Source organism: Aedes albopictus, chromosome 1 (genome assembly GCF_035046485.1).
Source record: "Aedes albopictus strain Foshan chromosome 1, AalbF5, whole genome shotgun sequence".
Lineage (NCBI taxonomy): Eukaryota > Metazoa > Arthropoda > Insecta > Diptera > Culicidae > Aedes > Aedes albopictus.
In genome coordinates, this window is record NC_085136.1 from 282,258,186 (window position 1) to 282,280,846 (window position 22,661).

The following is a 22,661-nucleotide window of genomic DNA, read 5'->3' on the forward strand; positions in this document are numbered from 1 at the left end:
TTGAGGATATCAGTTTGCAGCTTAAATCTACTTCCACTATAAAGCTGAATATGAAAATCTCTACTACTAGTATAGTTTAAAGAGAGTCTTGGTAAAAAGTTAAACGCTTAGATGCTAGCCAATCAACGACCCTCTACGCACTGTGAAACTTTCCTCGACCGCGTGAGCAAAGAGAAGATACACAAGAAATACCAGCAAATATCAAATATACACCTCTAATCGCTATCAATAGTTTGTAAGAAAACTGATCTCAATCGCAAATCGCTTATAACAAAATCTAAGAATCAAACGTTTTGTATATACAAAATAACCGAACGAAAATGAGAAGAAAAGTACAAACAATACCCGAATCGTGAACACAAAAAATAAAACAGGTTCACAATCCTTCTAAACCAATAAAAGAAACAAAACTCGAGCGAAAACCCAACCGGTTTCTAAACTTTACTGAAAGAAAATACCAAACGCGCTAGTGAAAAATACTAAGAGTATTAGATTGTTCTTCGAAATACAAAGGTGAAAGAGGGGGGCAAAGAAAAAAAAAACAAACAACTTCAAAGATATACTGCTGGTTTACTAGGGGAAAATATAATCGAAAGAAAATCGTAAGGATAAACTCTGGCACTAAGGCTTTACCTAGATCACCTATTTTAGTCCTGGCTTGTGCAGTCACTGTGTTTCAAATCGGAAAAAGACCACCCCGAACGGATTGTTTCGTTTGGTTTGCGATCCAGGGGCGCGTATTAAGTCGTTGTTTATTCGGTTGATTCGTTTAGAGGAGACCGAATTACATTCGTTATAACAAAGGGGTGTGGTTTATCGGTTTGGAATAGTTTATGTCAAATGTTTTCGAACAGTTGTGATAAAGACGGCAAGCAAGAGAAAAAATCATTAATAAGTTGATCAAACAGAATAATGGTTGTGAGTTTGATGGACGGTAACAACTGTTCAGTACCCAAAACCGGTCAGGAACCGATAAAGAGGGGGATCGAGTCTACCGTGTAAGGCCCATAAATGTTTGACAAACTATCGACAATGGAGAACAATTTTTCTATCGTCAGTCACTCTGATAGAGGAGAGTTTGTTGCGTTTGCAGGGTAGTGTGTTATTTTCGAGGGTTCTTTGTGTCGACTGTGGAACAGTGTGTTCTGAGGGACTTGCAAAAACGCAAACTTTGTCGAAGGCATTGTGTGTTGTAGTATTCGAACGCCGTCAGAATTTTTCGGGGTAAGTATTATTTGTATCAATTTCAAGGGTTTCTGTATGGAAAGTGGTTGAAATATAGGAGAAAAAGAGTCAACTTACAGTTTTTGCATTTGCATTTTTTGATGAGTGTTTCGTCTTTGATGTCATCGTGACACGCTTTGCAGTAGAACCACGCTCTGTAAAATAGAGATAAAACATTATTTAGATAATTTTTTTTTCTGAAATTGTACATTTTCATTCTTTAGCTAACCAATTTATAGAATATGAATGCAGATCCGTAGCGTGGTCCCATGGCGCCCTTGGCAAGCATCCAAATTGGCGCCCCACATTGTTAATTTGCAAAAAAAATGTAGTTATTATTTTTTTTGCAAAGGTTGGATTATGGTGTTTAAAAAAAACAAATTCCCCTGATTTTTTAATATTTCCTTATAGTATTTTTGATGCGTGTTTTTCTTTAGGAGTTTCTATGGAAGTCGCCCAGAAATTCTTCAAAACTTATTTCTTTTAAACGAGTATAAGTATGAAAACACATTTTGCATATCAAGAATCAGACCAGCACAATAATAAAAAATGACACATCCTTACATAAATGGTCAATTTTACCAATTTTCGGCAATCAGATTAATTGGATTTACCAAAATTTTCCGATAATTTTACCACACTTTCCTTCTGAAGTTTAGTCGAAATATTTCCCGGAAGATACGCTAGAAAATTTTCAGTAATCATTAAGCCTTCAGTACACGCTTTGCCAAGAGTGCAAATTTTTTAGCACGCATAATCCAACAGGCCAACAGTGGTCTCAACCTCAACATTGACAAAACATCGGAAATGTCAAGCGTATGCTGTTGGTTGATGCGTGCGGAAAAGTTTGCACACTTGGCAAGGCGTGTACTGAAAGCTTTAGACAAACCATGGACGAAGTTGAATTCCTTGAGAAATTTCTCTATGAGTTTTTGTTGGAATCTCTGAAATTCTTCCTGATGGAGTTACTGAATGAAATGATGCAGGAATGTCTGAAGGAATTCTGTTGGAAAATCCACTCCATATGAAAATCCGGCAGATATTTCAGCAAGAATTCATGTAGTAATTCTTGAAGGAATTCCTAAAGTAGTTCGTGAAGAGATGACTGAAGGAATGTAAGAATTTGTGGAGAACCACTGGAATAATTTCTGAAAGAACAATTGAAAGAATTTCTGAAGAAATCTCTGCAAAAGTTTTTCAACGAATCTCTTGAGGATTCTCTAAAAAAATCTCAAGCAGGTTTATGAAGAAATCCCTGAAAAAAATCTGGAAGGCTTTCAAAATAATCATTTGGAGAAATTTTGTATAAAACCAATGATTTTCGAACGGACTATCTAGAGAAATGTCTGAAGGAATTCAGCAGTAATTTATGGAGCAATTTCTACTGAAGGTGGAACAATTTTGGAAGGAATCAATGGAAGGTTTTCTATGCGATATTAGAGCTTTCTTCTATCTTAAGAAATCTTTAGAAAACTTTCTGTAGAACTTTGTTCAAATTACTTAATTTAAAGAAATTTATAGATGATTTTCTAAAACAATATCTGGAAGAATTTCTGAAGGAATTCTCAAAGGCATTTCTGAATGAAACCCTGGAGGGATTTGCTAAAGGAATCTTTGCAGGATTTTCTATAGGAATCCATGGAGGAGTTACTGAGGAAGTCTGTTGAAGGGTTTCAAAGTAATCCTTAAAGATATTTTTGCAGGAATCTCTATAAGAACTTCTGAAGGAAACTCTTGAAAATTTCTAAAAAAAATCATTGAAGGTTCTCCAGAATAAACACAGGAAAAAAGAGATATTAAGAAATAGAAGATTGAGGATTTTTTGAAGGAATCTGTGGAGGAATTTACAAATGTATATCATTGTAGAAAATTTACAAATTTATCACTGAAAGTTTTTTTTTAAAGAATATCTGCTGAAGTTTTTTGATGATTACCTTATTAAATTCGTAGAAAAATATCGGGAGGAATCCTCTCTGAATAAATTCCTAGATATCTTCCTGAATGTTTAAAGAAATAAAAGAAATATTTCAATGAATTCGGTGAAAATCCTCGGAAGTAACTTCAAGACATTTCTCAGTGAGAATGTCTAGGAATTTTTAGAAAGATACTTTCACCAGGACTTTAAAAGCTTTGCTCATTAAAAAAAACTAAAATTGTTTCTCAAAATAAACTATGTATATGATAGATGAATTCCTAGGTAACATATTACCAATCTCAAATACTAAAAATAGTGAAAACTTGATAACATTTGAGAAAACAGTAGCATCGTCCTGTTTTCTTCTAGCCTTAGGCCTTTTCGGCGCCCCTCTGAGGCTGGCGCCCTTGGCGGGGGCCAACTTGGCCAACCGCACGCTACGGCTCTGTATGAATGAACCCTAGACTTTTGAAATCTGACAAAAATTGACGGAGACATGGGCCTAAAAATGAAATGTTTTTTGAGGGGGTAACTTCAAACTTTTGACCAGGAGTGTGCGTGACCAAACAAGCCCAATTTATGTATTTAACGTTATTCGATGTCATACTAAAGGGTTAAGCAAAATTTAAAAAAAATGGCTCAAATTTTAGAAAGTTCTTGATAATTCTAAAATAAATATAGTGCAATATCGTTAGAACGATAAAAGATAAGGAATATTTTAAGATTTTCCACTGATTTCTTGTTCCTAAGTGCAAGAAATCGCTTTGATATACCCACCTTAAATGCCCTCTAAAAATAAATAATGTTTTTCCTTGAATTCATTAATGTAGGTTTCTTCTGGTTTTCCGCAGTTCTCCCAAGTTTCAAGAGTTTTCCCAAGAATTTCTGCCTGGAGGTTTTTATCGGGTCTGCTGCAATATCTTCCGGGGGTTTTGGTAGAGGTTTCCCGATATGCTTCCACAGTATCTCAGTTGGATTCCTCCAGCGGAACCTTATAAGTTTCTTCAGGAATTTCTATAAGTTGATTTTCAGGATAGCCTTCCAACAGTTTCTTTACACATTTTTGGTAATTTTTTTCCAGGCATGTAATCCACAGAATTCGCTGACATCTCTGTTGGATTTTCCCGCGAGATTACGCCTATAGTTCCACCCGGGATTTGTCTTAGAGGTTGTCAAAGTTCATCCTGGAATTTTCTTCATACTTTCTCTCGAGATTACACCCAGAATATTTTTCTGAGATGTCCCACTTTTTCTTTCGAAGCTCCTCTAGAAATTTCTCCAATAAGTTTTAACGAAGTTTTCCGCAAGATTTCACCTGGAGTGCTTCCGATATTTTTCCAGAAATTTATTACTAGGGTTTTATAAAAAAATCTCCCTACAAAATCTTAACAAGAATTTCTTGTAAAAATGCAGAAAAACTTCAATTGAAATTTATTTGAAACCCGTTGGAGGAGCTCTAGTAGAAACCTCAAGAATAACTTCTATAGCAACTCTGGGAGAAATCCCGGGAAGATCTACTGGAGAGGTCCTAACGCGAAGACCGGAAGGAATCACGGAAAACCTTTGAGAGGAATCCTGAGATAAACTTTAGGAAACAACATCTGTGATACATCTTGAGCGATATTTTTAAGGAGATATCGAGAAAAATTCTTTGGACAAGACGCAGGAGGAATTCCAAGAAATATCCTATGAGCAGTACCGGGAAAACCTCTGAAAGAAACTATGTAGGATCCTCGTGAAAAACTCCAGATGAAATCGAATAGAAATTAAAGTATCCAGTAAGATGCTCAAGGAAGAATCGCGAAAAGAATTGTACGAATCTTGGAAGAATATTGATACAAACCCGGAAGAATCTCCTGGAGGAATTTAATAAGGAAAACTAAGAAAAAATGGCGTAAAAAATACGAAAGCAATTTTGTAAAAATTGTGGGAGGCATTCCAAGAGGTATTTTTGAAGAAGTTCCGACACGTTTTCTCCACACATTTTCATGTGCACCGGCAGCGACACGCAACAGCATCAGAGTTTACGCCTGCATGTATACACAAAGGCACCTGCAGAAAAAATAGGGAAAATTGGAGGTTCGTTCCCGTTTTTTTTGTTTTGATAAACAGAATGATGTCGCTTCACAAATGCTGAGTGAATAGGTGGATGATCAACAACAATGTAGCCTTAAAAAAACTAATCATCAATATTTTTTAAATGCCAGTATTTTCACTGCATGCATACTTACGGACTGCCAAGAGAAACTTCAGAGGAATTTTATTACCAATTCTAGACGCATTTTTAAGCAAATTCTTTGATTAAGAATTGAGAATATCTGAAGGAATTCTCAATTCCTGAACGAGTTACTCGGATCATACGTTTTCTCCAGAGTTGCGGACAAAGCCTGCTTCTCAGCTATGTGTACAATAAGCACTTCCAGTTATTAACCCGGGAGCGGTCGCGTCGTGTGAGCGCGGCGTCGCTACAGGTAGTCAAAGACGCGACTGCTCGAGGGTTAAGTAAAATCTTGCTCTGCAAATGACCACTTTAAATGTGTATATCGTTTGGCAGGATACTCTATGTCCAGGTCCGGATTAAGGATTATGGAGGCCACTCGGAGCTACAAATGTGATGAACAAAGAGGGGAGGGGGCAAAATGTGTGAGCCCGTAAGCAGAGATGCCAGATTATTTTATTGAAAATCTGTATCAATACAGATTTTTCTATATCGCCGTATTTGAGGGTATAGCAGACACCGAGAGTCCTAGATATCAATAAAAGCTAATAAAAATATACCACTTTTGACGGTTATTAATTTTTATTGAGATATTTTTAAGACATGCTCAAATTTCCATAAATCCTTCAAAGTTTAAGCAGCAAAATATAAAATTTATTGAAAATAACTTTAAATTTTATGCTTTCTGGAGAAATCAGTATCACATTTTCAAAATCTGTATTTTTTCTGTACTCATAGAATGTCAAAAATCTGTTTGGAGTTTTGGAATTTTTCGTACAAATCCAAGGGAATCATAGATTCCCCAAATAATAATTTGATGACCAATTTGCTTTTAAGTTTTTGAGAATCGTCATAAAACCAAAATGATTTTATGCTAGTTTATGATGCTGACACTTGGGATGTGATTTTACAGTTCAAAGCACAAATAACTAATGTAACGGCTGTAGATGTCAAGGGCTAAGCTCCATAATGGTTTGGATGACCCAATATATCTCAAAAGCTTATAATATCTACCAGCCTTCAAGTTGGTCCAGTAACCATAGCTGATTATGCCTTCTTATTCTGCATCGCGAATATGACTACGTCAGTGTAGACCTGAATTCCTTCTCTTCGGAGTAAAGTGATATGTCTGAAATATCGCAAAATAATTTCAGAATAATTTGTTATATTCCAAGGGACTATAGATTGTACTTGGATTCCAAGGGGCCATCGGTTTCAAGGACTCAACTCCAGAACTGTTTGGATGATCCTGAATTAGTCTTCAAGTAGGTCTAGTTAACATACACACTTAAAACAGAATGCCGAAATCGGCTGTGCAAATCTCGGTTAAAGTTCATGTGCTGAAATCTCGGCTAAGCGCTTGACCCTGGCTAAGCGTGGCACCCATGAGTGCTGCTATGAATAAGCTTGACTTTTGCTGATATCTCAGTTGAACTTCGATTGCCGAGCCCTCAGCTGTGCGAATCTTAGCAAAAACATTAAAATTAGCCGAGCTCAACTGAGTGTGTAGTTGGTTATGCAACGTTACTATATACAGCGGGTTTGAACGACCACTGACTGTTACGACTGTAGTTCTGATGTTCACACTTAAAACAGAATGCCGAGATCGCCTGTGCAAATCTCGGTTAAAGTTCATTTGCTGAATCTCGGCTAAAACTTGACGTTTGAAGTTTGATGCCAGCGGCACCCATACGTGCTGCTATGAATAAAATTGATTTTTTGCCGATATTTCAGTTAAATTTTGGTTACCGAGCACTCGGCTGTGCGGATCTCGGCAAAAGAATGAAAATTATCCGAGCTCAACTAAGTGTGTTCTGCTCTTTGGAGTAGTTTCGTTGGCTTGGAATATATCAAAAGAATTTTGTAGGGGTTTGTACAATTTCAAGGGGGTTACATATTTGTGTTGGATATTTGATGTTACAGTTCAAAGCAAAACTAACTACAGTAACGCCTGTAGATATCAACCACTGAACTTCAGGACAGTTTGGACGACCCTGAATATCCCAAAAATGTGTGATATTTACATCTATGATTCTTCAAGGAGGTTCAGTATGCAAAGTTGATTATACTACGTTATTTTTTGCAGATATGTCTACTGTTACGAGTATAGATCTGAGTTTTTGCTCTATAGAGTAGCAACCAATTTGGAATATTCCAAAACAATTTTCGAGTGGTTCGTACTACTCTAAGGAAACAATGATTATGTTTAGATATGTTATGTTTTAGTTCATATATCTACACTAACACTGTAGATGTCGGGAACTAAATTCCAAAACAGTTTGGATGACCTTGAATGTATGCTTCGTGTAGTCCAAGAAGTGCTTTGTCAGCTCCTTAGAATTCGAATAATTCTTTTCAAATGTCCAACGATCGGTCCAACAAATTACGACAGTTTGGCCTTTAATGAGCCTTCTGGTGATAAACTCCGATTGCGAAAGCATATCTAATGTACATATCGGAATCCTAGGGCGTTGTCCATAAACTACGAAGACGTGATAGATTTTTGTTCATAACAAAAACACTTTTTTTTTCGAAATTTGTTTGAAGCGCAGGCTTTGGACCCCCTTCCCCCTTAGAGTCTATGTAGTTTATGAACAGGCCCTAATGTAGCATACGAGGAGAAACAATCACTTACCGTTTCACTTCGTCCGCACTCTGGGCGATGAAGAACCCTTGCGTGTTGGCGTGTATCTTAGCACCACGTGGATTGATGGAGATTTTGCTGTCAGCACCTTCCTCGCCCTTGATCTCGATCGCCAGCAGCAGCAGTTTCAGCTTGGTGAAGCACAACCTGATCGGGATGGTTGAAGTTGATCGGACGACGTACGTATTCGTTTCGGATTATCACAGTGAGATTCGGGAAACACGTGGGAAACGGGGGGAGAAGACACGTTGAATTAGTGCGATGTGGGTCTATCGTTGAATCATAGTTTGACGTGAAAGGGAGACAGGAAACAGGACGGAGCGGGAAGATTAAGGAAGATAGTGGTGGACAATTTGGTGTATATTCCAACTTTCCGAAAGGTACAGTAGTGCTTCTATGTGGGTTATTCGTGGCTGAAATCGTGGTTGTACAATGATGGATTTTTTTGGGTGGTGTCATCGAATTCAACGAAGCAGTGCTGTACACCCATTCCAAGTGGATTATAAACTCGCTGCCGTGGACGATGGCATTCCTATCTTTCTCTACTGAGTGAAAGCTCTATAGAAAATGTTTGTTATACTAAGGTTAGCTAAATATTTGCCTGAACTAAGTCTCTAGACTACGGTTGATTCGCGAAAACAGCTGTGCTGGTCTGCCGAAGAAAACCGAACCCTGTGCTGAGTTCTGCTAGCTTGGTAACTTGATTAGATGTAAGAGTGCAGTATCTACTTAAAATACGTTCAACTACTGTACGGGTAAGCAGCATGTATCGTGGGAGTGATATATGACCTCTTTTGGCTTTGTATGCAGCTGGATTTGGCTCACTTTCCAAATGTTCGTACGAAGAAGCTAGTTTTATAGCCGTGCAAAAACAAACAGGGTAAGTGTACCAGTTATTGCTCTCAATAACCATAACAATCAAAAACAATCACTCAAGTAACCACAAAGCACTTGTTTCACCTTACGTGCTGATATAATGCTGTTAAGGAGTTTACATGCTCTATATTGGCCGTACAGGCGAAATATTGTGCGAATAATTATTGGCTGAAATATTTGTTTGAATGAAAAAAGAGAAACCCCAAATTTTGGTGTCGATCGGATCACCCCTCTGTCGGTGGCAGCACCCTTAGCTTTTAATAATATGAATTCACTGTTTCTTTTTTTTTTATCTTCGAAACTATTATATGCACAGTAATGTTCATAAAAAAGCAATGAAAGCCGAATTACTAATTTTGATATGTTGTAACTTTGTTCCCTTGTGATCGATTGAGCTGAAATGTTGACAGCGCGCAACAAATATGGGTAATTTTGTTATAATAACATTTGAGAAATTTCGAAGTATGTGGAAAAAGTTAAATGCTATGTAAAATTGTTCAAAATAATAGGAATGTTTATTTTCTTTTTTTATTCAGCAAATATTTTTATATTTTTTATCTTTGTATACTGACTTGCTGGCTGTTCGAATAGCGTGCAATAATATTTCTTCCTACTTCAGGATTGAGCAACATTTGAATTTATTTGCACTGCCATCATTTCGACAAATTTTACATAGTTTTTAACTTTCGAAAAATTTCAAATGTTGATGTTAAAAAACCGCATATTTGTGGTTCGCTATCAAATTTTCAGTTCAATCTGCCACAGAGGGAACGAAGTTACAGCATGTCACAGTTGACCTTTTTGTTACAAGATTTGAAATGTTTCAATTTAAAAACTTAAAATCAGCAACATTACATCGATGAATGATTTTTCCCGAAATGTAAGAATAGTGCCGGATTTTATATGAAAACTGTTTCTTTTCTTGAAAACGCTGCATCTCGAAAACGGAACACTTGAGGGAGTTAAGTTTGTTCGTTCTAAAAATGTCTTATAAAGACGATATTTTTTTTTCAATCAAGGTATACGTAATCAAAACATTGAAAAATATCATATCTGACAACACTGTATAAAAATTTACTTGATTCTTTGAACGATTTTCTTAAAAAATGGAGAAGGTCGAAAATGTACATAAAAGAAAGAGAGGATTATTTTCATATTGCCAAAAAACAATGGGTCCTGCGGCGAACCTAGAGGTGATCCAAACAGCATTAAAATTGGAATTTATTTTTTTTTTCTGAAATTTTGATTTATTTCCGAAGATTTGTTGCCATGAATGAGTCGTTCGACGCGAAAAGAAAATTAGGCATGGTAATGGCTAGAATTGGAAGTTTTCATGCCATGTATAACGCGAACTGTTTAGTGTGAACGTGGCTATCCATCCAGATAATTTCTTGCCGGAAGGCAGTTTTCAACGTAAAAAGTAAACAGTGGCATAAACTGGACTAGATTAAAAAGATTCCTTGCCGAGAGTTTTTTCTTTAAACGGAGAGAAAAACGTGACATAAACGCGGCTTGTTTCAGCAAGTTTCTTACTGGGAATGATTTTTTCAATGCGAAAAGCGAAAAGCAAACAAACCCGACTAGAAGATTCTAACAAAAATATAACATAATTATAACAAACCAAGACATTTATAACACATAACATCTTTGGTGTTTATAAGACATTATAACTCAATCGTATCACATTATGTTATAAATGTTTAAATAACTGAACTCATTGTGAAATAATTCAGTTTTGATTTTTTGACATTAGCTTAGTAATGTAACACATTTGTATCAAAATATGATGTAAACTAATTTTCTTGAAACTTAAATTTAGATCAGATTTTGTTATAATGTTGATCTTTTTATAACAAAATAGGTTATTATTTTGATAAGACCAGTGAAGTATTTTGTTACAATTCTAGTTATTTTAACATCATCCTGCATCTTAGATAAATACTATAACATCACAACACAATGTGTTATAAAGTTGTTATATTTTTCTAGTCGGGAAGGCATGATAGCTCGGTTAAATTCAGAAGATTTGTTGCCGGAAGTGAGTTGTATTTTTGGAGCATTTTCAGTCTGATTGTGTGATCAAAAACATAAAAAAACAGAAAGGGAGTTGTTTGACGCGAAAAGTAAACAGGATGAGTACGACTACATTCGGAAGATTGTTTGCCGTAACAACTCACTCACTCGACGTGAAAAGTAAAAAGGCATGAGAATTTCGAAAACTTGTTCAGCATCGAAGAGTTTTCAAAGAATGTTTAAGAAAGTCCGTGTTTATCATTGATTTCAAATGTATGAAGGTACACTCCGTTATGTCAACTGATCCGTAATAGCTAGTTCGTGATCCGAGTACTATTCACATTTTAATTGATTTTTTCCCAGAACATACTAGTTTTTATATGTATTTATTTTCCTTTGATTTAAAAGTGTAAATTTTTTTGTTTGCAATACTGTTTACCCTGTAGAATAATGACCACTAATAACTTTTTGTATTTGAATTCAATTTGTACGTATTCCTTGATGATGCCTTATTCGAAGCCAGCTGGAACATTTAGAAAGGTGAGCCGCATTCCATTGTACAGCATCTATTATTTACATGCATAGAAAATACTAATCACGAGCAGCTATTAACACTAGATAGCGAAATCAAAAGCGAAAAACTTGCAAGCAAAATTGAAATAGTTTGTTTTTTTTTTGTTTTTTTTTAGATGGCTCAGTGCAGTTGGTGAGAGGAAATTAGTGATTACTGGTTGGTTATGGTACAGTTTACAGCTACGTGTCACTAGCTGCTTCCTGGTATACTGGATTGATCGTTTCACGAAACGATCAAACACCTGAATCTCGATATGAGTGTAAGTATAAATCCAGAAAAAAAAACACTACAAATTCCAGTCGAGCGGGTGATTGGCGCGCGATGAGTTGCTGGCAGTCTATTCTAGATGTTAAATAGTAGAGAAAAATCAGTCTACTAAATCCATGAAATGAATGGACCCTTAAAAGGAATGAGGGAAGCGAGTTCTATTCTACGATAAAAATGGGCAGTCCAGCAAAACACGAGAGTCATTAAAAAGTCATTCCAGTGGAATCCAAAACTGTTAGGTGATTAGATATGAGAAAACAATCTTCAAGGCATATGCACAATAGGCTATTGTTCTGAGATCAAACCAACACACAAGAGAAACAAGACTGTTACTTTTTGAGCGAGGAAAATGAGAATGAGAGAGAATAGGTAAAAAGGGGGGAGGGTCTGTTGGGATTTATCTCAAAAGAGATGCCCATTGTTTAGTTTGGTGGGTGGTTGTTAGTACTGATAGGCAAAAACGGGGTTCTTACTCGCTGGCTTGTGGAAAAGTCATGCCGGTAAAAGAAGGTGACAAGGTTTCGGTATACATCTCACATCCGGTACCCTGCAGGTAATCATTTTGCCAGGCCTGCGTATCTGGCGACTGCAAGTAGGCGGTAGTAAAGAGAATCGATGAAATCAGGACACGGAAAGCGCATAATGAATGGAAACGATGAAAATAAAGGGAAATATATTAAAAATAAAATTAACGAAACAACATCGATGTTGATGAACCGGGTAACTGAATACTGGGTTATCCAGTTTGTCACAGTTGAACATAAGGTAATTTGATGACTCGATCGAAACAAGTTAAAATACACGCAAAATGTTCATTAACGTTAATACTTATGAAACAAGTTGTTATAAAACAGCACATATAATTGGTAAGAAAAACTAAAAACTGCTCGTTTGCTTACACAAAAATTAAAAACACTTTACAAGGAATACCTGGATGACTAGATTTGACACCGAAAAAAAATCATCCTACTAATCAACCCACCAACACTGAAGGAAAAGAAAACGTAGAACCCACTGTCTTCACCAACGATTTCTTGCTAAGATCAATATTTGTCAAAACTCATCGCTGATCAACCCTATTGGAACGAACGTTGTTGTTCTTGTTGTGCGCGCCTTTCAACATTTCCTACACAGGCCATCTATTGCGAGCATGGACAATGGCAACGGAAAAGGAAAGCATATATTTGGAGAACATTTTGAGTTTGGAGTGAGCATAAATTCAACTCTCGAGGCACATTGATAGCGATAAATTGAAAGCAATATGGGAAGCGTAATTCTGGGAACATTTCGAGCTTTTATTTTTTGGCAAGCGGTATAAGCTGAAGAACTGAAGAAATGTGGCTTTTTGCTTGGATAAGAAAAAGTTAGGCTTTGTAGAATACGAAGAAAAGGTAAGTTTTTTTAACGTTCTGATTATACTGTAGAACTGATTAAGAATTCAGCGCTGACATCAGGTGTCTATGGTAGAAGAATATTATTAGAAAAAAATCGACCCCTAAGTCACCCACCAAACGAAAGCTAGGAGTGCCATCTTTCATTTGAGGCTAAGAGCGAAATGATCTATCGTGGGTCATATTCCCATACAAATTTTGGGTATAAAGTACCCAAAAGATATGTGTTTTTCGGAAATATGTTCTAGAAATCACGAAAAAACAATAAAATTGTTCTAGACCCCCCAATAGAACATTTCGCTCTTAGCCTCAAATGAAAAAGGGCACCCTTAGCTTTCACTTGCTGGGTGACTAAGCGATACTGATTTTTTTCGATAATATTTTTTGTCACAGGCACCGTGTGATAAGTTTCAAATGAAATGGATTATGATTATTCATTCACCTGTATATAAATTGAACTTTGGAAAACATTTGACTTAGCTCGACATTTTTTACAAGAAAAAAAAAAAATAACATTAAGATTGTGGTTTTATTACCAAAATTAAGTCAAACACATTGAAACAGGCTTCAATGATTTGAAAAAGTAATGAGATTTGTTTTTTTATTACATTTGTTCAGAAGAACTATTGACTTCCTGCGCAGTTATGATATTGTAAATACAGGGGATGGCCAAAATATTTAGGTCAGGCATTTTTTTTTCTCTGACAAAAAAAGTTCAACAAGCCGTAACTTTTCATAGAGTGTATCGAAAATTCTCCAATTTTGATGTTTGTCAACCTATTATCGTTTAACGTCCATCATTGGTTGAGTAAGAAAAACTAAACGTTCAAAAACGTTTGTCAACGTTCAAAAAGTGCATACTTTTTGAAGACTATTAATGCATTTATATATTGTTGATAAACGTTCAATATTTCATTAGTTTCGGTTCACTGGTTTCCGAGATATGAATGTGCAAATATTTTTGTTGTCTAAAACAGTGTTTTTCAAGAACGGTTCTAGTTTTGCGAAAAATTAACCAATCGAGCTAAAATTTGCACCAATGATGCACATATAATAGGTTGACAAACAGTCGAAATTTGAGAATGTTTGAAACCCTCTATTTAAAGTTACAGCTTGTTGAACTTTATTGTGAGAAAAAAAAGTAGCATATCCCAAACATTTTGGCTACCCCCTGTATGTCTATTAAGTTTATGATCAAATTGTTTTTTTTTCTTTTTTTTTTCATTTCAGCATGTGCTTTACAATAATCTGAATTTTATGAAATAGGGAAGTATTACGTAGAAACCGCAATGTCTAATCTTGAGTTGGTAAATTCGACTCAAAACTATAATCTTGGAAATAAAAAATACTTTCGTCTCTGTATAAAAATTTGTTCATGTTTTTTGAAAAATGTTAAAAGCCTTTAAGAATGAGGATAACGTAATACAAGCTTATCATAATTCTCTATTTTACGAAATCTTTGTGCTTATTGAAAAAATGAAATGAAGCCTTTTCAAAGATACAGTGTATCAAACAATTGTCCGTACTGCAAGTTTTTGGTCAAAATAATTTTTCATTCAAATGATCATAACTTTTTTATACGTCAATCAAATACGCTGAAATTTTGACCAATTAAAAACCATATAGGGTAAGTGTACCAATTATGGCTATAGTACCAATTATTCGCCATAGTTTTTCACCCTTTAACGATGTAAATCAACAAGAAAAAATTTGTGAACAACAGATCACGTTCACAAAAACTAGTCGCACTCATTTAAATTCCACATTTTCCTCAAATCATGGTATAAATAAATCATTTTCCTTAAAATTTCGGCTTCCTTGTACCCTTTTTTGCCATAGTGTACCAGTTATGGCTAACCCCATAAGGAATACATGCAAATAGTGCGAAAAGGAACCGAAGTTAAAAAGTGTAACCATAACTGGTACAGGGTTCCGATCAGTGGTACACGCAGAAATCAATACTTAAAGTAGTTTTGGCTCCGTTTCTATATTTTTCCTGTAAAGTATGGAAACTAAGCTGTATTTTAACATATTGATGACATTCGTTGGTCTTCTCGTTATTTTTGTATAAATAGCTTTCCTTAGGTAGTGCCATAATGGGTACACGCACCCTATTAAAGCTTCATTGGTAAAATTTTGAGCGAGATCGAATAAGTTTTCTGAAAGTTATAGAACTTTTAGCAAAACATATGAAATTTATGCAATTCAGTATCATTATATCTATTTTATATTACTCATTCTGGTGTCATAATGGTCATTTTTTTCCTGTCTGGTTCATTATGCAACTGAAATGGGTTGCATAATGAAAAATAGTCGCATAATGTTCATTATGCAACTCATTTGGGTTGCATTATGAACATTATGCAACTCAAATGAGTTGTATGATGCAAAAAATCATTGCATAAAATTTTGTATGGAACTCGTTGCAAAACTCGATTTTTTCGGCACTCTTCGTATTTATCTAACTCGGCAAGCCTCGTTGGATAAATGTACGACTCGTGTTGAAAAAATCTACTTTTTGCAACTCGTTACATAAATAACTATTTTGAACACATTTTTAAATCATTACACACTTAATTTTGATTACCGAGTTCGGTAATTTCCTTCGCCAAAAGATTGTTTGAATCAAAAACTATGTGTTATGGCATTCAAACTGTTTACCATCATTTAATAACATCATGTTAACCCGCTGTTTCATCTTACCCCACACCCGTTTCAACTTGCCCCGGTGTACCTTATCGAACAGGCAATTCAGAAATAAGTGTGTATATCTCAATATGTACTCGATGAAACATTTTCCATTTTTTTTTTGTGATACAGCTTATATCTAAGGCTTTCATATGCAGCTTCGTTTGAGGTTTTCTATTCACTACAAAAAATATGAAAAATCTGTATATGTTCAGAGTGACATTTGGAAATTTATCATATTTTGATCAATAAAAGTGCCAAGTGTTTTCAACGTTTTTAAACTCTCTTAATGTAATATGTTTATACAAGACCTACTAAACTACATATGAAGAGTAGGTCCTATGTATTTTTCGTTCAGTTAATGCACTTTTATTGGTGGAAAACGTTTGGCAGATTATATGTGCAAAATATGGTAAATTTTTAACCATCGTCAACTACATAATCACATTTTTCATATTTCTTATAGTGAATATAAAACCTCAAAAGTAGCTGCATATGAAAACCTTAGGTATCAGCTGTGACACACAAAAAAATGAAAAAGTTTCATCGAGTACATACTGAGATATAATGTTTTAAAAATATGTTCAAAAATCTTATAAGTTTTTCTAAAATTTCTATAACTTTCAGAAAACTTATTCGATTTCGCTCAAAATTTTACCAATGGAGCTTTAATATATGATTCATGATTGGTCAAAATTTCAGCGTTTTAATTGAAGTATAAAAGAGTTATGAACATTTGAATGAAAAATTATTTTGACCAAAAAATTGCTGTACGGACAATTGTTTGATACACTGTAGGATTGAGTGTTTAACCCTTTATAAGGCCGAGAAAACCAGGCACGGAATCAACTCGAACTACATTGGAATATAAAGCATATGTGGTGTAATGAACAAAAACGATATTATTTTCAAAAAAATCACCGATCGATTTTGTATGAAAGAAATTGGTCTAAATTTCAGTATCTTTTCAGTTGGTGGTTTCAACACGGGTCTGAAGCATCATGGAGTGCAAAATGAGTCACTGGCATTCAACGCTCGGGCACTGAGCCGAGCTAACGTCATCCTTCCGTCTTGGTGGATCTACCGTATCGCCACCCCTCTCAGGCTACCCAACAGGATCATGCTTTGCCTCTGGTGGTGGGTTGTGGAACATCATGTCTAAAGGCGCAGTATGATGGAATCTCCTACCTTGCCTGACGGAGAAAACTGCACAATACATACGATAACTACTTTTTTTTTTTAACAAAACACGTTCTGAATTCATACAAAATCTCAAAAATACTCCACACTTAAGGTGAAGCGTCAAGAAATCCAAATGAAATTTTACATACAAAACTTCAGAGGCACAAATCTGATGAACGAAGTATCGAACCAAGCCGCACTTGTTTATCCTGGGCTTTCTCACTTGCAAGAAGAGGCAGCTTTTCCAAATCGAGAGCATTAGTTTATGAATTTTCAAGATTAGTGCACTTGAAAACGTTAGTGAGGACCAGGTCGGCCATTGTAGCAGTCATGTTTGTATTCTCTGATGTTTCTCCTTAACTGCGAACACTTTTCGACGTTTGATCCTTTCGACGTTTTGTCACCCATCCATAGGCTGAACAAGGGTACTCATAACCTGAACCCTTTTCTTGTTACGCCATCAGGGTGGCCATTTTAAAAATAGGGTGGTCCAAAAAAGACATTTTACATTTTTTTAATTTTTTAAGACGTCATAACTATTGGACCATAGACCGATTTGCAATCTTTTTCACGAATGAAAAGATTATTAGTTCTAGATTTTAGAGAAAATCTGGAAAATCGAAACTTTAATATTAAAAAATTGTCAAAATATCAGTTTTTTTATGATTTTTACAATGCTGGACCACAACGACAATACTTTTTTTTTCAACGGAAGTTAAACTATTTTTTGCAACTCGGCACTATAAATTTTATGTTTATAGTAGCCCTTTCAGTAACGAAACGGCCTACTTTTCCGGACTATACCAAACCATTGCATTATGGTTCATAATGCAACTCATTTCAGTTGCATTATGAATCATAATGCAATTGTTTGATCCACAACCAATGTTTCCACGGCAAGAACTGGCAAAATTGTGACGGTTATAGCACGGCTTGCCTGATTTAAATTTCGTGTCTCGTATGATGGAGCACGTGGTCTTTCTCATTGAATCACCCCGAAGTACGATGGTACTGACGGAAATGATCATGTTCTAGTAAAAGGTAATTGTCATTGCAAAAAATGTTGTATGCAACTCGTTGCAAAACTTGATTTTTACAGCACTCGTCGTATTTATCCAACTCGGCAAGCCTCGTTGGATAAATGTACGATTCATGCTGTAAAAATCATCATTTTGCAACTCGTTTCATAAATAACTATTATATTACATTAAAAAACAGAAATATTCTTCAAGCCATTTTTGAGCTGCGATTTTTGAAAATTTCATGTTTTGTGCTCATACGTATGGAATGACTATGCATCTCCATTATTTTAAAATAGCCCAGCAGCCATGGGCTACTGGGTAAACTTAATTTAGTAAAAAAAATACCAGCGAATTCGCCTGCTGCTGAGTAAAAATCCTTCATGAATTCCTACAGAAGTCCCTTATGAATTCCTCCATATATTCCTTCTGATTTTTGTACGGAATCTTCTCAGATTCCTCCTTGAGATCTTTCTGCGATTAATTCAGGAGCCACTTTATTATAACTTCAAAGATTGGTCTAAGATTTCTACCGAGGGTTCCTACTGAAATTACTCCAGCAGTTTTTTCTAGTGTTCCTCCCGAATAAACTCTGGGAATATTCAGGAAAATTTGGATTCGTCAAGAAATTCCTTTCCGGATTTCCTTTTTTAGAATTCCTCTAGTAGTTCTTTCTGGGAAATCTTAAACAATTTCTTCTGTGCTTTTTCATGGAGTTCTGAGGCTCTTCGAGGAATTTCTCGGAGTATTACTTGGATTTGTGTTGGTTTCACCACGAATGTGAAACTACAGCCCTTCGAAGTTTTTAATCGAAACGCACACGCTAAAACCACTCAGCACCTAGAATGTGTAAACCCTACTCATAAGTGCATAAATTCCAGACCACACAAAAATGTGTAACAGTTACACATTCTCAAAAACAGCTCGTACACTCGTCTAGATGCGAAATATCGATATTTTTTTTTGTTTCCCAAGGTCATTAGTAAACCTAGCTAGATAGCCGTACATTTTTTTTGCGAATATAACGATTTTGTGGACATAGGAGCTGATTTTGTGAATGTGCAAGGGTTACATATTTTTGGTGTTGTCTGAAAATTATGCACTTTAGTGCTGAGCAGCGTTAGCGTGCAGTTAACCCTATTCTATTAGGATGTTGGGTTCAATATGACCCAAACAGGCTCACTGAACGTGCACTACGCGATCGTGGTGCGACTAGCGTATCAGCTTAGGAGGGTTAGTGTTCTATCCATTATAGCTATCGTGGGCTTCGTGGCCGAGCGGTTAGCGGCGTCAGTCGTTTAGATGTCTCGTAAGCCTCGGAGTGTGGGTTCGGTTCCCGCTCCAGTCGGGGAAAACTTTTCGTCGGACGAATTTTCCACTGGGCCACTGGGTGTTATATGTGTTGTCCGTTGACAAATGTTAGTATTGTTCAGTCTGTAGAGGCCGCAAGGTCGAAGACGGTGTAATTGTCCTTTTGTCTTTTATTTCCTATTAGAGTAAGGTGGGGCAAAAGTTCGACCCTAGTCGATTTTTTTTTCAAAAAATCGAAGCGGATAAAAGTAAATAAATACCGTGTGGTGATTCTAATATCCATGAGTTAAAATTTTGCTGAACAAAGTAACGCCAAATGTCTTTTAAATTTTGAGTTACAACACTATTTGTATGTGTGTGATTATTTTTAAAGATAATATGTATATTTTGCAGAATTTTAGGTTTTTACCTAGAGTTGCCACATGACTCGAACTTCTGCCCCACAATTACAACTTTTGCTCCACTATGTGTAAAATATGATTCCCAAATCTTTTTTAAGTTATGCATGCTGAAGCATCTTCAACATGTATCTAGTTACGCCCTAAAATAAAATACCGAATTCGATTTCATTATAATTCCATTCCAAATGTTGGAAGGACCATCGTATATTACAATTTTTTGATCAAAAACCAACATTTTGTCATAGCTTTTCAAAATATTGTTCGATTTTCATAATTTTTGGAGTGAAACACTCTTTTTCAAAAAGGCTTCGAACAACCTTGATACACAAATGAAAAAAAAAATGAAATGAGCTCAAAAATTCCAAAAGAAACTCCTGCCCCACTCGAACTTTTGCCCCACTTTACTCTATGCCAATTGGGCACACTAGATAGCCATTCTTTCGGTATACATTGCCACAGGTGTGAAGTAATTTAAAGAGCCTAATTTTCTAACTCTTGCAATTTAAGTATTATTTTCTTCATTGCAATTAAGTAAAACAGAAAATCGGGTTAAGTACTGTTCCTTTTAATTCTACTAAGAATCCTTTGACAGACACGTATTTCGACCTCAACTGTAAGGTTGTCTTTAGTGTCTCGTACTTGACTCGAATAATTGCAATGCAATGTTTACTATTCGATCAAGTAGGGTTTTTTTTTCTACTTATTGCACTACAATTTAAATTCCAGGAATTCGATGGTATATTCATAATTTCTGGAACAGTCTATTCGCTCCCTCTGTCTGGTAAGAAGAAAATAGAACAACCATACCAAGTAAGGCAGCATCCATTTTTTACGTAACGCTAAAATCAAAATTGTTTACCAACTCCCATCGCCCTCCGTAACTTTTTATAGGAAAATCCCAAAACTTTTGTAAAGATCGAACACTCTGCTCTTCAAGAGCGTTATGCTTCTGATACCAAAACCTGTTATAAAATTAGTAGAAATATCATCGTTTTTTTTTTATAACAAGTTTTTGTATCATTATCACATCTGTTATACTAATTTTATAACAGGTTTTGGTATCATTGCATAAATAACAAAAATAAATACCAAAATGAGCATAGATGATATTGAAAGTCATGACAAAACTGATTATTTTATTGCCAAATCAATAACAAACATGTTGTTTGTTTGTTGATATGAAGCTTACATATTTTTGGTATTATGTTTTGCTATTTTACCTCTCCTATTCTACCTTTATCAAAAGTTCTTGATATTCAGACTTGGATTAATGATCGGGGACCTTTTTATTGTTCGTAAGATTTTATTTATAATACTGTGTACCACTGTTGTCCAACTGAAATGTATAGCGTAAATAGGAACACAACTGAAGCGCAAACATCCAAAGTGACAGCAACCAGTCAGGGTATAAAATGTATGATTGTCGAAAAGAAAAGTAGCATCAGAAGCAACTTTTGCCAATGAAACGAGACCGACGATGCGTGCATGATCGAGAAGCCAGACATTTGCAGAAATAAAAAGGAGGTGGTGTTGGTGGCAGTGGTGAAGCAAACCGAACCGTGGTGATTCTTCGGAAATATGTATGCAGAAAAGCTTAGAAGATATACAAACAAAGATACACGCACATACACAGAAATACATATCACTTCCTTCGTTTGTGGAAATTGTGGTTCTAACGTGGAGTTTGTTCCTGAACGGTTTCAATCTAGGGGTGCCTAGTTTGCTGCCTGGATCCTAACCTAACTCCGTGAGCTACTATTGTTTGCATGTTTTGAGAACATATTTCGGCAGTTTTGGTGAGTGTGTATACAGAGAAGGAAGTGCCCTACGAACACATAGATGGCCGACAGAGGTGGTGAAAGTGTATTTGTCCTCTTGGTCGCCCTAGAAGCACAGTATTAGTCGGAGCAACTCGAACTTGACGGGATTTTGTCGTAAACGAGTCACAGTCAACCTGTCTACAACATGGGTGTTACGCGGGATGCGTTTTTTTGCTCGTTGCTGTTTCTTTCTGGGTAGTGAGAGATGCTTCATGAACGGGATTCATATATATTGTACAATCGGTAGAGAAATTGGCTAGAGTAATTTGGTATTTTGTAGTGGTGGTAGTAATAGCAATAGTAGTAGTAGTAGAAGAAGAATAAGAAGTACTTTCGAAGTTGGGTGGTTGTTTTGCTAGTGGAGAAGATTTTGGTATTTTTTTTTGGTGATTTCTTCGGATGCCTCAACTTACTCTGTGGCTTGCGCAAATGGCATGCCAATGAAAGACGGACTGAGCGTCTCGGTGTACATTTCCATGCCCGTGCCTCGGAGATAATCATTTGTCCACACTTGCATATCCGGCGACTACGAGTATTTTTTGTCCATTGTTGGGGTTGAAAATTTGGAATTTAGTTTATATCGATTATGGTAACAATCAGCATTGTAGTTATTAAAATAAGCTTTGTTTTAATGTATATAAATTCTAGCGTTCGTAAACAAAAGTGGCAGATCATTGATAGGAATTATGGCAAAAAAGGGAAGAAAAGCTAAAGAGCAATGGAAAAAGGGGATTGAATAGAACACGTTAAGATACACATAGGGGAAATCTACAGTGACTTGTCCAACCTTACCATACTATAATTTCAGATTACGCATGATATAGAAATTTGGGGACGAATAAAAATTTCATCACGTATTGTGCACATAAGGCGTGAAAGGGATGTAAGATCTTATGCCTGTAAGCATTGTGTGGTTTTGAAACTTATCAAGTGTTGTTGGACTCGGTAAAGGTCTTGTGATCAACCTTTTCTCGTTCGAGGTACTTTGTGTTCTGTTAATCCCTTGGAATAATCCGGGGATTTTCCATATTTAAAAGTTTAAAACCAATAGCAAAAAGGATGATTTTAGGTAAATATACGCAGGGCAAAACATACGCACGATACTGAAGGGATTAAAA

At 35.9% G+C, this 22,661-nt stretch overlaps 1 protein-coding gene across 40 annotated transcripts in view; it reads right to left on the reverse strand.

The window, feature by feature from the left end:
• Positions 1-22,661, reverse strand: part of LOC109398458 (calcium-activated potassium channel slowpoke) — a gene marked incomplete at its 3' end in the record, with an annotated part of 197,830 nt that overhangs the window by 39,839 nt on the left and 135,330 nt on the right. For 16 of the 40 annotated variants that reach the window (XM_062846866.1, XM_062846865.1, XM_062846864.1 and 13 more), the window contains 4 exon segments: positions 634-669; positions 1,303-1,379; positions 7,993-8,148; positions 12,205-12,317. In XM_062846866.1, coding sequence (XP_062702850.1) covers positions 634-669; positions 1,303-1,379; positions 7,993-8,148; positions 12,205-12,317 — 382 coding nt within the window. 40 annotated transcript variants of the gene reach the window in all.